Source organism: Elgaria multicarinata, chromosome 9, assembly GCF_023053635.1.
Source record: "Elgaria multicarinata webbii isolate HBS135686 ecotype San Diego chromosome 9, rElgMul1.1.pri, whole genome shotgun sequence".
Classification (NCBI taxonomy): Eukaryota; Metazoa; Chordata; class Lepidosauria; order Squamata; family Anguidae; genus Elgaria; species Elgaria multicarinata.
In genome coordinates, this window is record NC_086179.1 from 19,207,611 (window position 1) to 19,225,625 (window position 18,015).

The window sequence follows — 18,015 nt, forward strand, 5'->3', positions numbered from 1 at the left end:
TCCACCGCGGCCATGATGGAAGAGGGCAAGCTCGAAGGCGGGGCTTATGCACCAAACACAGATGGCGTCATGACGTCATCCGTGGCAGCGCGACCTAGGAGTGGGAAATAGACCCGGGCGTTCTCGTCCATGCGGAAATATCTCTGACGAGAATTTACTTCCCTTTTCATTCGTCGACATAGAGCTAGGAAAAAGTGTAGAGTGGTATACAGCCTGAACTTCTGCTCAAAACCAAAAAAAGAAATTAGCCATGTGTTGTCCAAGTCTTGTCTAAGTTATTTGTTGTTGTTTATTCGTTCAGTCGCTTCCGACTCTTCGTGACTGAGTTATTAGACCTTTTTATTTTCTCAGAAGTTTAACACCTACTTTAACTTAAATTAAACTTTGCTGTTTTAATGCCGTATTTTAATCTATATCAATTTCTGCTGTGTGGTTTTATCCTGGTTGTGCTTTTTATATTGTATTTTGTATTTGTGTTTTTAGACTGCTGGTTGTTTTGCTTTTCGTGTTTTTAATTTTTGTGAACCGCTAAGAGAGCTTCGGCTATTGGGCGGTATAAAAATGTAATAAATAAATAAATAAATAAATAAATTTGTGAGCCGCTCTGGGAGCCTTTTTGACTGAGGAGTGGTATAATAAAAAAAACTTCTAATGAATGCATAAAAACGTTTTGTCAATGGCAGGAGTGGGCGGACTTGAAGCTTTTGTTTCCTCATTCGAACCCGAGACCCACCAATTGGAGTGAATAGTGGCTCAGGGAATGGACATATATTTCGGATATCAATAAAGTTATTTCAGTACAATTCAAGCTTTAACGTTATTGGCATAATCTGTATTCTTTGCATTCCATTTCCTTCTGACCCTGCTTTTTTACTTTCCCCCCTTTACACTCAGTCTGGCTGTATATACCTGCCAAGTGAGGATAACCCTCGAGGCATCTGGTGACATGGACTCTAATCCAAGAAAGTTTATGCCATAATAAACGGGTTAGCCTTGACGGTGCCTCGTTGTTTTGGAATGAAGGAACAACAGGGCATTTGTGAATCTTCTTGTTGAGCCCAAGAATTTATTTTCAATAGCAGAACCAAGCATGCAGTCTTAAAGGGAAGGACTTCTTCACACAGCACATAGTTAAATTGTGGAATTCATTACCACAAGATGTAGTAATGGCCACCAATTTGGACGGCTTTAAATGGAGGTTGAATAAATTCCTGGAAGAGAAGCCTATCAATGGCCACTAGCCCTGTCGGTTATGTGCTACCTCCAGTATCTGAGGCAGTGAGCCTGTATGCACCAGTTGTTGGGGGAATGGGTGGGAGGGTGCTGTTACACTGTGTCCTGCTTTGTTGGTCCCTGGTCGACAGCTGGTTGCTCACGGTGTGAACAGAATGCTGAACTAGATGGACTCTCGGTCTGATCCAGCATGGGAGTTCTTATGTTCTAAATCAACTATTGGTTTCCCAGCAAGCTGTTATTAATTTCAGCAGCCTGATTTAACCCTTCTGCCTGCTCCTGCTCTATGGATGCAAATCAGAGAAGCATCGCTCTATCCCTTGGTGTGTCTGTGATGAAGACCTCCTATATTTCGCATTGGAAGTCAGTGAAAAAGTATGCTCCATTTTAGATTGACCGTGTCGAAAAGATCTTTGATGGTGTACGACTCTTAACTTTTTCTATCTCTATGACAATGCGTCAGGGAGGCATGTCGTAACTTCCGCCATAGTATCAATCATGGCGGTTGTGGAGGACCCTATCACGTGGGCCGCCTCCCTCCCCCCTTCCTTTTGAGAGCTACACGTGCCCAAGCACGTACGTACTTCATATCTTGATTCCCACTTATCCTTCTTATCGCTGAGCCAGATTTATTTAATGGCGTGTAAATATCAGTGCCTAACTTTTTGAAGTGGGTTTAGGATTCAGATGCCTACGATTTTTATAGTGTTCTTTGCCCAGCATGGAAAGATGATTTGTTGTTGTTATTTTGTTGTACTTAAATTTAGGTGGACAAATATAAGAGAGAGAAACTAAATCTGCTTACAACTCCTGTGGTCCAATAAAAGCATATTAGCTCTGGCTTTGCCTGGCTTCTATCCTCAGTTGAGTCATGAAGGCCTTGGGCAAGTGACTTTTTTTCAACGTCTATTTTCTACCAATAAAACCAGAACAAAACTATATATCTCATGGTTATTGTGGGAATAAATAACTTCCCTCTTTTATTTATTTATTACATTTTTATACCACCCAATAGCTGAAGCTCTCTGGACGGATCTTCAACCTGCAATGTTAAGAATGGGTTACACTGTAGGGCTGTCTATAAATCACGTTCACCACCGCAACCTGCAATAATAGTAATAATAGTAATAGTAGTAATAATAATATATTTATTACCTACCTCTCCCTCTGGATCGAGGTGGGGAACAACATAGAATACAAAATATTATAAAATACATAAAACTCATTAAAACATATAAAAACTAATGTTATTAAAATAATAGCCAGACATCTTAAAATTCGACTGGGTAGGCCTGCTGGAAGAGATCAGTCTTTATTGCTTTTTTATATTCAGAAAGACTATTGAGTTTGCGGATCTCTCCCGGCAGGCCATTGCACAGTCTGGCAGCGGCAGCAGAGAAGGTCCTCTGAGTAACAGTTGTTAATCTCTAGTTTTCGCTGACTGAAGTAGATTCTTCCCAGAGCACCTGAGTGTGCAGGGCGGATTGTACAGGGGAAGGCAATCCCGCAGGTAACCTGGATCCAAACCATGTAGAGCTTTAAAGGTAATAACCAATACTTTATACTTCACCCGGAAACTAATTGGCAGCCAGTGTAATGATTTTAAAGCTGGTGTGATATGGTCACCCCTAGATGTACCAGTGACCAACTTGACTGCCATATTTTGCACTAGTTGAGGTTTCCGGGCGAAGTATTAACAATGGACTGCACTACAGGAATATCATATACCATTGTCTCAGCTTCAGCTGTATCCCCAAACTACAACAAGTGAACTATCACAGTGAACTACACAAACGACAGCACAGGGTTGTTGTAAGCCACTCTCAGTTTGGAATACCTCCTCTCAATTTGCGATATGGGGATGATGGAATTTGCTTTGGCATAAGTATTTTTAAAAATATTTTAAACTAAAGCTTTCGATATTGAGTTACAAAGACAGGGACTCATCTCTTTACTTGGGGAAGGGGAGACATTGCGCTCCAATCATGGATTTGTCCATTTCTATGGCCAGCTTCCTCCTAAGCGGAGATTTTAAAAAGGCTTGCTCAATGTGAACCCGAAAATTATCCATCGAGGCATTCTACACCTTTTTCTATAAACCAATTATAACTCTGTGGCGCTGGAACAGGGGACAGACGCGTAAAGACGCAGGCGCTGCCGACGTCATGACGAACAAGGGGCGGGGCTGTGATGACGGAGTTTAGTTCCAACAGCTGTGTGTGATTCGAACCGGATTTGATTCCCTTCCAGCCTGCCAAGGACCCCGGCCTGAGTAGACGCTTCTCTCTCCTTCTCTTTCTGCCGCCCGGGCCCGCTTTCTCCTACACCCACCCTCACTATGGCGCTCAGCGATGCCGACGTCCAGAAACAGGTACCGGGGCCGAGGGGGCCTCCGAGGGGCAAACGCCTCGCCTCTCCTCTTTACGGGGAGGCTTTAGGCTGGCTCGCTCCGCTTCTCCCAGCCTTGAGTCCCCCTGACCGAGCGGTCTTGTGATGTCTGTCCCTTTAGCTCTGTTAAGCAATAGTTCAGCCTTTCCCAACCTGGTGCCCTCCAGATGTGTTGTACTATAACTCCCATTATCCTCAGTCAAAACCTTGAGGGCGTCAGGTTGAGGAAGGCTGCAGTAGGCGGAATTCGGATTGTTTCCTTGCTTGGGGTCCAGTAGAAGGGGACGGGAATGACAACGGGGTCAAGGTGAAGCGGGTGAGTGGGTAATTGGGTCCAGCACTATCTTGTGTTTGTTTACACGGGCTTACTCTGAAGGGGGGAAAATGTATGAGATTGCAGCCTTTCGAAAACCCCAAGATCCGTTTTGTGGCTTAAGTGAGCTAGAGGAGCAAAATAGGTTTTCTGGTGTGGGTGGGTGGCTGTTTTATCTTTGGTGCAGGGTGGGAGTTTGCAGAAGGTGAAAGAAACGTAGCCTGATCTTGTGCTTGCTTAATTTGGAAGTAAGCACAACTCTAGTCCTAAATCCCATTAGTTTCTGTCTTCTGGGATTTGCATTCATGGGATCAGGGCATTATAGTATCTCCTACATCCATGCTGGTTGTAGCACAGTCCTAGCAATGTTTACTTGGAAGTAAACCTTATTGTGTTCAGTGAGGATTACTCCTAAGTAAGTGTGCCTGAGGTTGTGGCCTTCTTCACATTTCGAATGCACACAGGAAGGTCCTTCATGTGGGATAGAAAGGGGAAAGTGGTCAGAACAGAAATGGGGGTTGCAGTTCAATTATTTGCATGTTTATTTGGAAGTAAAGCCCCACTGGGTATTTTCCAAAGTAAATGAGCATAAGATTGGAAATGATACCTGTTGGTTTTGAGGTTTCAAAGAAAACATGCTTTATGGCTGTGCTCTAATGGGATTTTGTCTTGAAATTAGAATTTAATCAACACTATGTGCTTTAATGCTTTAATCAACATGTGTAGTGTTGATTAAAGGGGCACGAGGTCAGAAGGAACGATGGCAATACTAGAGATTTTCACCACTTATGTGTAAAATGATGTATTTTGTGTTTAAATTAATGTAAAAGATGTACCACCTCTCACTTCCATATGCATAACCAGTAACATGCTGTAAAAACAACAAAAACCCATTAGTTTTGAGATGCATTGAGAAGGTGGGAAAAGCCACATTTTTATTGCTTTGACAGTGGGAATGGTAGGGTGATGTTTAAGAGCAAGTCTTCTAACTTAATGACCTTGAGTAGGTGCCCTTGGAGTGAAGAGTTTGTTTGCAATGAAAATGACTAAACATGTCTGGTGATAGAAAGATGGAAAATATATACTGTACATGCAAGATTGCTGCACTGAATTAAATCCCGATTAATCTAGAATAACTGTCACCAATTACTTTCATGTTCACAATGATCTATATGGACTATTATTTCCTATGTCATCTGAAGAAGTTGTTAATGGGTAGGATAGAAATGAGTGAGAATTTGGAATAGTGTAGAATATGGAAGTTGAGATGCCTAAAGTGTTTCAGTGTCATTTGCACACCAGAAATTGGATAAGTTTGAAGGCCAGGTATTTGTGTGCCCGTTGAGTAGAAAAATGGAAGACAGATAACTCTCAAAAGGAAGCTAAAATAGTTTGCCATTGAATTGAAGACAATAAAGGAAGAACTTGTTCTATTTGAATGTCACTATTTCTTAAGCCCATTTTTGCAGTGAATCCATTATGTGGTGCCACTGTTTATGTTCTTTCTCTGACTGCCTTATCCTCATGGGTGAATGTGGACGCTTTAAATGGCATAATTGTGAAGTTGCATCATACTTGGTAAGCCATAGTGCCACTAAGCTGGATAAAGGATAATTTTAAAAAACAAGGCACGGGAGACTGGTTAGTCATAGAGAAAAGCTGTATAAATTCTCCATTTGTAATATTCACCTCTGGATATTCACGCCCATCAAGACGTTTTATCCCAATATCATGGTTTGACTCGAAATAGAGGATAGGTTATTGGCCTTTGTTATATATGAGGGGGCAAGTAATAACGTTTGATCTCCAATGTATGAAACTAGAAGTGGCTCAAGTAAGCTTCATGTCTTTTCCAAATATTTGGAAAAGAAAAGCAGACCAAAAAGTGGATGGAGGACAGTGAGGGTTCTTGTACATCATGGGAAAGAAGAACTGGAAAAGCCAATGACTAATGCTCATGTTAGCTGATGAAAATAGGAAGTTTGGTCTCCAGAAAATGAGCATTTGCAGGGGAAGACATATTACTGTGGGCAATTTTGTGAAACTTCAGAATTTTAAACTTGTTCTCATTCATCCTCTCGAAGTAATGATAGCATTGCCATTACTAATAGATTTATTCCATGTTTAGGAGTGACAGTGATTAACCTCTGTCTATTCAAGAAGCTAAATGCGTAACGTATACATGCCACCACACTGTGGGGAATAAAAGAAGGGGGCAGTGTTATTAGCCAAAAGAGAGATCATTTCCTTTTGTATATGAGTAAACTTGGAAATTAAGGTCATCTCCTAACATGTGCTTAAACCCAGTGATGGTGCTTTTACTATCATAGACCCCTTCAATGACTTCTGCAGAAGATCAACAAGTAAACTTGTAGGTTTTTAAAAAATCACCTCTAAAATAGCTCTTCCAGTCAGTTCAGATCCTTCAGTTCAGGGAAATTAATATTTTCCTGAAGGAGCCTTCACATACTGGAATTTTACAAGATACAGTGTGTGTGGTTGGGTTGTCCTTTAGTGCTTGTCCTGTTGACTGTAAATAGTGCCCTTGCTAGTAGAACTGCCCTGAGCTAGGTTTGGAATGGAATATTGTGCTGAATACTGCATAGATCCAGCCCACACAGGTGGAACAATGTTCCTTCATAGTTGATGGACACGGTACATGCTTTATACTTGGCCTTAACCACTGTAGGTTGAACACCTTCTTCTGTCTATGTGTCTATTGCATGTTTCATTACTGTCATCAAGAGTTTTTGTTAAAACCTTCTATAGAAGATTCTAAAGGGATTCTCGCCAGACCACCCTGTTTGTCTGTCAGCCCAGTACTATGTATTTTGACTGGCATTGGTTCTCCAGGGTCTCAGACAGAGAGAGGTCTTTTCCGTCATCTGCTTCCTTATCCTGTTTAATGGGCACTGCTGCTTTTAGGTCATTTTCTGTTTGTAACATTTACCCAGGTTATCTGTCTCAATGCTGTGCTAGCGCAGGTCTACACAGTTTGTGATGCACTAAGCTGAATGCTGCTCACCACCCTTGCTTGCAAGCCATCCAGGGTTCGAATAAACCTCTGGGATTCCAAAATAGGCACTTGGCAGCCTGTTGGTGGGCTGTATTTATCTTTGTGGACTGGAAATTCTGCAGGCCTGTGCTAGAAGAATACTGTTCTTTGTTATGTTCCTTCTTTGTGCCAAGGAATTGCCATTATTTCTTCTATTTATTTACAATATTTGTATGCCACTCCACATCCAAGATTTTGGAGCGGTGAACAGTAGATAGGATAAAGAATAAAACACCATATTAAAATAATAATATTTTTTTAGAAAGAAATGTAGTTTTGATCAAACTGTTATGTTAAGGTAGTTCTGAATCTACTGAGAAGTAAATAATGATGTTACCTGGTAGAGCTACATGAGGATAAAATAAAAGACCATTTGATTTGGTTCTCAGCTAAACCAAAGGCCTCTTTTTTTGTAATTGTGATGAGTCTAACTTCATAAGAGCTTGGTGCTTTGTGGTTGATTTTTCAGTCTTGGTGGTAAAAGGAATCACTCATAAAACGTAGTGTAAAGGAAATCTTGTGATTTTCAAAGGCAAAAATGTTTCTACTGGCTTCCATGGAAAATATAACTCTTCTTTCTGTTACAGATCAAGCACATGATGGCTTTCATTGAACAGGAAGCCAATGAAAAGGCAGAAGAAATAGATGCTAAGGTAAATAAAAAGCATTTGAATTTTTCCTGTGTGTAAAACTCCATAAAAGACTTTGGCTTCTTCAGATCGATCAAAGCTCACTTGTGCCAAACTATGTCTATCATGGTTAGTTTCCTTTATGTGTCTGAAACTTCTTTAAGAGGTGTTGATATTACTATTATACAATGGAAATGGTGAAGGATCTGGGCAGAACTGAGGAACTTGCAGCCCTCCAGATGTTGAACTGCTCTATCCATCACCATTGGCCAGGCTGGCTGTGGCTGATGGGAAATAGAGTCTAACATCTGCAGGATTAGCCCTGGTTTAGGGTGTCTTTTTAAAAGCAACATGCAGCCTTATCCATGCGTTTTTACTCAGAAGTAAGTTCCACTGAATTCAGCAGCACTTACTCCCAGGTAAGTGTTCATAGGACTGCAGCCTATCATTCCTCCTTAGTTTAACCTTACCTTTGAAGACAGAAGTCTATTTCAGTGAGCAAACAACTGTAGCACTGAATACACTTAACATTTTGTAAAGAGCGTGAAAGCTGGTGGTATTAATTACTTAAATCGTATATTTCAATCAAATGAAGGTGTTTGAGTCACACCTGACTAGGGATATCTGACTTTATTCCACTGTCAGATAAAGTATCTTATTAGAATTTGATCTGCTAAGATTTATTTCAAATGCCAACAAGGCTATTAACTGACATGAGCTCAATAGATTGTGAATGTATTTTTAAAAAAAATTCCAACTGTTTATATAACAGCAAAATATAAACATACAAAATGGTATACACAGACCAAATGTCTAAAACTATTTGGGGTGCTGCTGTCAGTGGTAAGATTGTTGATTGTGTTTTGCAGAATTCTTTGCTTCTTTAAGACTCTAGTCAAAGTTTTAGACTCCTCACCCAGATTTTCTTTAGTGGCAAAAGTTGAGTTTATTCTAGGTTAGTCAAGTCAGCTTGAACCTATTTGTTCCTTCTAGGCTGAAGAAGAATTCAACATTGAGAAAGGCCGCCTTGTTCAGACACAGAGACTGAAGATCATGGAATACTATGAAAAGAAAGAGAAACAAATTGAACAGCAGAAGAAAATGTATGTGGTGCAAAGTGACCAAGCTTATTGTAGCTTGTGAAAAAAATGTGAAAATGCTAACTGTCTCAACTGAGTAGCTAAAACATGGTCAAGCCAACTGCATGCAAAGTTTGAGTGTGTTATGTAAACTAAAACTTTCTTGAGTATTGGGTGGGGTTGGGGGAATCTGAAAGAACATTCAGAACTTCCTTAAACGACCTTTAAGCAATGTCTTGATTAGCTTCAGTTGCAGCTCCAAGAAAAAATGTCAGAGGGCTAGGAAGCAGGCACACTTGAACTCTTCCAAATGATCAATTTAAAAAGAAAGAGGGCAACCCTGACAACAAGAACACTTTTTTTATATCCAGTCCTGCTTTTTAAGTGTATGAATAGGCAGCATGTGATATGTAAATGATTGTTTTTTCTAAACTTGTGAAAAGGCAGCATGTGATAAGCAAAAGAGGCATTTTCAGTGCGAATGATTGCTTTAATGACTATCTGGATCCCATCCACCAGTTTCTTTGACCAGAGCGTTGTCTTTACTTAAGGAGGGATTACATCTGAGCTGTTCAGCTGGAGGCTGGATTTTTCCCACACCAGAAAATGGTGTGCCTAGTTCTTTGCATATTATGCATGTTTGCACAATGGCATTGACTAAAAGAAAAAATTAACTTAGGAAACCCCTCAAATGTCTCATGAAGGAAAAGAGGATAGTCACTATAGTGTAGTAACTGGGGACTTGGGTTCAGATTTTCTTCAAAGGATGAGAAGAAATTCATAAGAACATAAGAGCCATGCTGGATCAGACCAAGGGTCTATCCATTCCAGCACTCTGTTCACACAGTGGCCAACCAGCTGTTGACCAGAGACCCATAAGCATGGGTCTAATTCCTTAGACAACATGGCCTTTCTTTGAGAGCTGAGCCACCTAAATGAAGTTCTCCATACATCAAGCATAAATATGGTTTGTGGATGAAAAGACCTCAATCTCTGCATCCACCTGTCTTTAGCAAAATAAATTGCAGTCGGAGGGTGAAATCCAATGTTGCATGAACTTCCTTCTGCTCGTGCAATGCAACAAAGCAGCTGCTCTCCTTCCTTCCTCTCCCTGCTTGCCCCAAAACCTGCTCTAGAGGGTCCCCCAACAGATATGAGGGAACTGCAGCAGGGCGTGGGGGGAGAAGCTTGTTCCCATGAGAAATGCTGTTTGATTCAGCTCAGGCCAATTTTAAAGTTGGAAACTTTTCCTCTCTTTGCGAATCATTGTACACATGCAGCAAAATGTTCTTATAGTGATGGCCACCAATTTGGATGACTTTAAAGGGGGATTAGACAAATTCCAGGAGCAGAAGGCTATCAATGACTACTAGTCCTGATGACTATATGCTACCTCTAGTATCAGAGGCAGTAAACCTGTGCACACCAGTTGCTGGGGAACATAGGCAGGAGGGTGCTGTTGCAGTCGTGTCCTGCTTGTGAGTTCTTGGTCAACAGTTTGTTGGCCACTGTGTGAACAGAGTGCTGGACTAGCTGAACCCTTGGTCTGATCCAGCAGGGCTCTTCTTAAGTTCTTAACAGGTGGCAGCTGATATGGAGTGATTTATCACTCCTGCATTTCAAGTGATCTCAGGCTAGTAAATAATTTTCTTCAGCAATGCATACTGCTGTTTAGAGCAGAGAATCCTGTATGGTCATCTGGATGAGTCTTGGTGGGTTAGAGAGCTTCTAGCAGTAGATTGAAGTAGGATTTGGGAAAGGGTGCCTTTGGATCACAGCACATGAGAGAGGCCTACTAAACAAAGATGTTTTGTTGATTGGGCTTCTCTGAAGTCAGTCTGGGGCATCCTCATGGGATGTGCATACTTGGTGTCAGTTGTTTCACTGTCAGAAGCTTGTTGCACTCAGTATTGTTTTTCCATCTCTTGTGCAGTCAGATGTCCAATCTGATGAATCAGGCGAGACTGAAGGTTCTCAAAGCAAGGGATGATCTAATTGCAGTGAGTATATACTTCTCTGTATAAGAAAATGATAAGGGTTTTTCCATTTGTATATAATATACTTGGTCTTACCTAGGTTTCCATCTTGTGTGTTGTTGTCGACCCACATGTTCTATAAATGCATACTAGTGAAGCTGTTGTCCATAGAGTTGTCCATCTTGCTCTTTCCTGTACTGGAGAAACATGAAGTAGAGACCTCATCTTCCTCTGGATTCTTTATTTTGACCTATGATTGCTTTTTTGTAGCCAGCACTTGACTCTTCCACAATTTTACCCTTTAATGTTATGCACAAAGAGGAAATAATGGTTTGGGGAACACTGAAGTAGAGTGTCTGTGTGAAGAAATTCCACCCAATTGATACTGTGGTTGATTTTGGCCTATTTCTCCTGAAGGCAGTACAAGCTGACTTACTCCTACCCGCAATACCCTCTTCTACTCTTGCTTTCTCTTGAATAAGTTGTTGCTGCAACAGGGAGTCAGGAATCGGAGGGTTAACACTTGACTGAAGGTCAACTACATGGCCTTTTCTGACCTGATCTTTCTCTCGTAGGATTTGCTGAACGAAGCCAAGCAGAGACTGGCTAAAGTAGTGAAAGATACCAGCCGATACCAAGCACTGTTGGATGGTTTGGTTCTACAGGTAAACATAATTTACAATTTTCTTACTGACACTTTCCTGTAAAAATAACTTGCATCTTTATGACATCTTCCTTATCATAGATGTAGACCTCTTCGATCTGTACTATCAACTCTTTGTCATGTTTTCAAGTATGTTTTCCATTTGAATATACCTACCTACAGACTTCTCTAAACTTGAGGCAGCTCCTTAAGCTGTAGGCCAGCCTTCCCCAACCTGGCATCTGTGGTTTGTGGCCAATGTTATGATTTGCAATGTTTTACTGTTTATCCCTGTTTAAGATGTTAAGTGCTATAGACATCGGGTGATAAGTGGTTAATGCTGGTGAGAGGGGCAGTGAATGAGTAGAATGTGTGAGGTGAATGCTAATTGGCTGGTAGTACAAAAGTTTGTATTGGCAGTTAGCAGCTGGAGGGAGGAGTTAGGGAAGGAAGCAGTTAGGACTTGTGTGTGGAGAGTTAGAGTCTGGGGTTGGTCTATGTAGAGTATAAAGGAAGCGTAGGAACAATGTGTTTTATTATTTTGGGGGAAAGGGTGAGAGGAAGGAGAGAATGCAGTTTTGGGGGTAGAGTAGGTAGATTGCATTTAAAACCGTATTGAAACAAATAAGTATTGAACCTGATGAAACCATAAGCTTTCTCCACTGCATAACCTTACTTATTGTTTAATAAAAGTTATTCTGTTTTATAAACTGGAATTGGATCCTTGGAGAACCTGAAGTAGGGTTCAGTGTTAAATGGTGGCAGCAGTGAAGGATAAGGTTGAAGAGAGAGTCCTGGGCTGGTGGCTATGGGGCCAAATGGATTTGCTGAGTCACAGAATCAGTGAGCAGCATTCTGAAGAGGCCCTCCTTGGTTGGGATCCTTTGATTTATAGAAGAAATAAAGGAAGGATCAATAGGTGGGGGGGTGTATCAAAGTATCCTTTAGATGTTTTGGTCTACAACTCCTAGCCTTCCTGACCATCGGCTGTGCTGTTTGGGGCTGTTGAGAGTTGGTCCAAAATATTTGAAGGACACCATATTGAGGAAGGCTGCTATAAGCCAAAGTATGTCATCTACCAACTACTAACTCATGTGTTACATGAAAGAGCCAAGTTCTTATCTTTATCTCTTGGGGAAGTTCTAAGTCAACGGGGAAGGACGACCTCAACTTTTTCATTCAGAAGGTTAAATCTGCAGTTGTCCAAAGCAGCGTCTTTACAGATTTGGCTCCCAGATATGTGGTTTTTTTATTCAGAGACACCTACCTCAACTCATGTTTTATATTTTGGCCAAGAGTACTAAACTCTTCAGTGTGCTTGAGTCCAGTATTGTTTTCATCACCTTTGATTTTTGTATAATGAACACCAGTTAAAAATGTGTAGTTTCTGCCTTTACTATAGTATACTTTTGTAACTATTAATATGGCATGGTATTATCTCATTTGCTCAGCAAATTTGAGTTGAATTGTACTGCTTACATTTGAAAGCCAGACTGAGCTCTTCAAAAAGGGATATAAATTCTCTTTTATTTTTCATGAAGGGATTTTATCAGTTACTTGAGCCTAGAATGACAGTCCGCTGCCGGAAACAGGATTTCCCCTTAGTTAAGGTAAGATCCCTTTGGCTAAAGTTGGATAAAACGGGCATGAAATAGCACTTGGCAGCAGATAAGATCTTGGCCAGATTACACAAGGCATAGGAGGCCTATGATTGGCTCTCCCAGTATTTCTGTTTTTTAGTTAAAAGAAGTCACAGGGAGATCTAAATTTGATTAGAGAAGTGGCATGAGCTGGGTGGATATTGATGCTTTTCCCTGTACAGTTTTCCTGACCTAAATCACCTCTTCCCGCTCCCCCATCCATCAGCTGCTACTTGCCCTCCAAGGGAGAACATGCAGCTATCTATATCTTTCTGGCTATGCCACGAAGCTCCCCTACGTACACACCTAGCTTACATAAAGGCCTCATCAAAAATAGATGCATTTATGTGTATTCTGTAAACTGAACCGATAATCTCGCACCCTTATATAGGTGCCTGAAGGGCACATGAAAAGCTGTCTTATGCTGAGGCAGAGTGCTGAGTCAGACCATCTAGTTCAGATCCATCTCTTCTTGTTGACAGTGGCTCTCACAGGTCTTTCCAAGCACCAGGGTATCCGTGTTTTTTAACTGGAGTAACCAGGGTTTGAAACTAGGACCAGAAGGGAAAATGCAAAGCACATGGCCTATGAGTGGCTATACTCTGCCTTCTGAGAGATTACTGCATTAATAGTATAATTTTGGGTCTGGAATAGAATCTAGGAAATCGTTTTCCTACAAAAGGTTAAGCCTTCACGAATGTATACGTCCCATTTCAGGCTGCAGTCCAGAAGAGCATCCCAAGCTACAAAGCTACCACCAAAAAAGAAGTTGAAATTCATATTGACCAGGACACGTTTCTCTCAGAGGACATGTAAGAAAAATACAACACTGAAAGGGTTTCGAGTACTATGTAGCATGGTAGCGGCTGAGTGGCTTAGGTAGAACTTGCTCAAGGAAAGCCGTGCTGGTGATTGTTGGGGTTTTCCCATCACCTACTATTGCTCAGCACTTCCTTGTTCTTGATAACATGCTTTTGGCAATCCATTTCATAGGCTGTTAACTTACACTGGAAAAAATAGCAATGACATTTAACCACCCAGCTGCAGCTTCCAGACTAATTCTTAGCCTCCAAACTGGGGCTATTTTATATAGGCTGTAATAGATGAGCAGCATCCTGACACAACAGAGAATCACGAACAGGGAAGAATATGCATACTAAGGGCTCCCGAAAAGATTGGGCTACCCTAAACCTGTCTTCAGTAAAATGCTCATTTCTGTGTTCTTAAAAATGCCATTTGTGTAGTAATATGAAACTTGACTGAATGAAGAGCCATTAAAGGCATCATGGTGCATTTTTCTAGTTATCATGCTACAACAACCAGTGATTCCCAAGTAACAGGTTACCATCTGCCATAAGCTTTGGGAAGGCTACTTTCAGGTCAGAGATTGCAGCTGCCGACAGCCCCATCCTAGGCTTGCGTTTTCAGAAGTCTCCCTGAGCTCCATGGGATTTACTTTCAGTTAAATGTGTTAGCCTGTGATCCTATATATATATATACTTTTGAGTACATCCTCTATTCTGATGATTCTTCTCTATAAGAGGCTCAGGGACATTGGCGTTGTTCCAAGTAATGGACAAATTCTTCCACCTTGTAATAATAATAATAATAATTTATTTCTTACCCGCCTCTCCGATTGAATCAAGGCAGGGAACAACAAGCATAAAATACATAAAAATACATGTGCCCAGCATCCACATAAAATATTCACAGACTCATCACTATTTTTCCTTTCAAATTAAAGTTGGGAGCAAAACGTTTACCATGCTCTGCTTTCAGTCTTGGCAGGGATGCCTGTACTCAAGCAGGGGATGTCTAGCTAGTGGCTTGTGGGTCTTATCCACAAAGCAACTTTTTCCCCTGCTGGTGTCCCTACCAAAACATTCTAGTTTTGCTCATTTTCACTTGGAAGCAAAGGCAGCAATCTGTGTGTTCCATATAAATGTTGTTGTATTGTTTCATATAAATCCTGAAAGACAATAAACCAGTGCCAGCCTGCTCTCTGAGAGGATGTTGCAGGAAGTACGTTAGTTCCTCTGCCTCAAAGTGCTGAATACATTCTTCCATACCATCAATCGCTTACTGACAAGTGATGCTAATTTTTCTTAGAGTTTGATTGTCCCAGTCCCTGGACTTGTTTCTGAGGAATACTGTGGCAGAAATAAGCTATTCTTGCACTAACCTGTCCAGAAAGGATCTTCATATGTTTTTAAGTGGTCTTCCCCAAACTGGTGCCCTCCAGATGTTTTGGACTTCCAGCTCCCATCAGCCCACCTGAATGGCCAGTGGTCAGGAATAATTGAAGTTGTAGTCTAAAACATGTGGAACACACCAGTTAGGCAGAGGCTGCTATGTAGAGACCCCTGTTATCGCACTGAATAAATTGCTCTCACAATGAAACAGAACAGGTGAGAAGGTGGTACTGATTCATCCCTCTGGGACACACCTTAAAATGTTTGTTTTGTTGAATTGTTTCTTCTGTCAAGCTCTTGATTTGCATGTTTGTTTTATCTTAGAGCTGGAGGAGTCGAAATCTATAACAGCGACTATAAAATTAAGGTTTCCAATACTCTGGAAAGCCGTCTGGAGCTGATCGCCCAGCAGGTGAGCCTGGAGAAGCTCTCCTTTCCTTTCTTCCTCCTTCCAATCAACCAGACATGGGGTGGGCAGACTTCAGGCTCGCAGAATCTGCTTTATTTTTAATAGACCTTCAAGATCCACCAGCCACAGGCTGGTGCAGACGACAGGCACATAGAGCTAAAGAATTCTGAGCCCAAAAATTTTGTTTTGAGTACCAGAATTTGATGAAGCTCACAGTCCTTTTACACATGAACCATCCTGGTTACCCCAAGCTTTTTGTACGTCAGCAAAATTTAGGAAGTTGGGAAGAATCATTTGCGGCTAATATTGGGTTTTTTTAAAAGTTGGGAGTCAGAAATCATTGCTGAACTACTATAAATCACCCAGAGATCTACCTTCTACCCCACCCTGAACAAGACTTTCTCCAATCTTAATACATTTGACTAGGGTAGGATCTACACTACTGCTTTAAAATGGTTTATAACAGTTTTGACAACTGTTGGGGCCCAGGACGCACTCTATATACAGTTTTCAAAACATTTTCGAAGTATTTTATCCTGCTTAGTGTAGATCTGGCCTAGGAGTGGCCTTAGGTCACTCTTCAAGGCCCTGGATCAGAATACAGCATTTTCATGCAAGTGTTGGGGCCATGTCACCCACCACTTGGACCTCCCACTGGAATTCTGCTTCATGGAGAGCCAGGCAGCTGTCTCAGAGAGCCACAATTTTAATTTTTGAAAATGTCTCCAGTGTAATATTACAATGGGGCATTATGGGAAACTTCACTTGTGGCTCCATTAGAGTGTTGCTATTGTCAACTAATCCCACAGCACCAAGATGGGCCCACCAGTGGGCATTTTGCCCAAAGCCCCCTCATCCCTGGAGAACTCTGTTCCCTTTGACATGTGAATGGACAGAAAGTGTAACTCTTACAGTAGGAGTGGAACCAAAGTCTTCCACAACAACAAAAAAAGTTTTTTCTCTGCCCTCCCCCTAGTTCCCCTATTTCTTCTCAAGCCATCTTACAAAAAATATCTCTACACCCTTTATAGTGTATAAACAGTTGGATCTGCTACTGTTCTAGTATTGGGGCCCACTTTATAGGCAGTTTTAGAAACCCCCCAACCCATAACCAAATGAGGAATATTTTGAAGTAGGTAATATTGTTAGGAAGCGAATCTGGGCTTGGAAGACTTGTAGGTGGCAGAAAGATCTAGTACCTCATTTTCAGCTGCAACATTTGAATTAGCAAACATAGACCCCATATTCCAAGGGTTAGGTTTCAGGGAGACTAATCTAGAAGTGAATTTTGAGTGATTATGGCTTGTGTTCATAATGGATTCTGTGGTGGTACTACTTACAACACACTACTTGAGGATTTGATACTTCGTGAAATAAGTGTATTACTGAAGCTTGTAAGATTCTGACTGTGAGTGTGATAGTAGACTAAGAACTGGGGTATACTTCCACTTTGTATGGGGAGGAGGTGCCTCTCGAAATACTTTTCTATGGCAAATAATCCCTGCCCCACCCATAATGGTTAGAAGTGCTAGCTGGGAGAACTGAGACGGTCAATATGATGATGACAATCTCTATCACAAGCATTTCTCAGTATTTATAGGAGGGGGTCATGTGCCACGGGAGGGTCTGTTTTCATTGGCATCCCACAGCCTGTATAATGTATGTATCAGTCCTTTAGCTTGGGGCAATATGCATTCCTTTTCTTCTGTGTCATGAGCAAGGACTTCTCAAGCAGCCTGTGACTTTTCTTTCCCTCAACAGATGATGCCGGACATCCGAACGGCGCTTTTTGGTGCCAACAACAACAGGAAGTTCATGGACTAAACTCCTTGAAGTAACGGTGGAATCTCTTCCACTGCTGTAGTCAAGGGAGATGTCAGAGCATCTCTTAGACAACAGCACCCTCCCTATAAAATGTACTCAGCGCTATATTGTGTTGTCCTGTGTATGTTCCTCAGTTAAGTTATTTTTTGGCATACCTGCTGTGCTTAGCCTGACTGGAGGAGAGGCTGGAAGACCTCTCTATCCAGAGAGCAAGGGTATGCAATACCAAAATAGAGGCATTCACTTCCCGAGAGAGAGAGAAAGGGATCAAGGAGATGGGTTCCTTAAGGATCAGAGGTCCATCTCTGCTTTGGCCACTACCCTCAAAGCATGTCGCCAATCTGTGCTGCTTATCTACTGTTTCTTCCCTATGCAAAAGCTTCCGTACAAAAGTATACATTTCTTTTGAGGGTCACTGTAGCTCATATTAACCTGATCAGCCCCAGGTTTTTGTTCTGTATATGTGGTTAAAATTATATATACTTGAGTGTACACACCCTCATCCTGTACTAGTTTATTAAAATAAAAGGCGTGTGAAATGGTCTTTGCTCCAGTATCTGGAGGAGGGGGTCTGTGTGGTTTTGTCAAGCAAACGTGCTACAAAGTTTCAAATCAACGCCTTCCCTAAGTCCAG

The 18,015-nt window shown here is 41.4% G+C and overlaps 1 protein-coding gene across 1 annotated transcript; it reads left to right on the top strand.

Annotated features, from left to right (window-relative positions):
• Window positions 1-3,418: 3,418 nt before the first annotated feature.
• Window positions 3,419-17,937, top strand: ATP6V1E1 (ATPase H+ transporting V1 subunit E1). The gene is made up of 9 exons (XM_063134422.1): window positions 3,419-3,604; window positions 7,577-7,642; window positions 8,612-8,721; window positions 10,631-10,697; window positions 11,249-11,338; window positions 12,858-12,926; window positions 13,674-13,768; window positions 15,473-15,560; window positions 17,319-17,937. Exons 1-9 carry the CDS (start codon window positions 3,572-3,574, stop codon window positions 17,379-17,381), a joined length of 681 nt encoding a protein of 226 aa, XP_062990492.1. The 5' UTR covers window positions 3,419-3,571; the 3' UTR covers window positions 17,382-17,937.
• The last annotated feature ends 78 nt before the right edge of the window (window positions 17,938-18,015 follow it).

Excerpts from the sequence above, each read along its gene's own strand:
- ATP6V1E1 (XM_063134422.1), top strand. The coding sequence starts at position 3,572 with ATGGCGCTCAGCGATGCCGACGTCCAGAAACAG. Across the intron at positions 10,698-11,248 it reads CAAGGGATGATCTAATTGCA|GATTTGCTGAACGAAGCCAA; the intron begins GTGAGTATATAC and ends TTTCTCTCGTAG. Across the intron at positions 15,561-17,318 it reads TGGAGCTGATCGCCCAGCAG|ATGATGCCGGACATCCGAAC; the intron begins GTGAGCCTGGAG and ends TTCCCTCAACAG.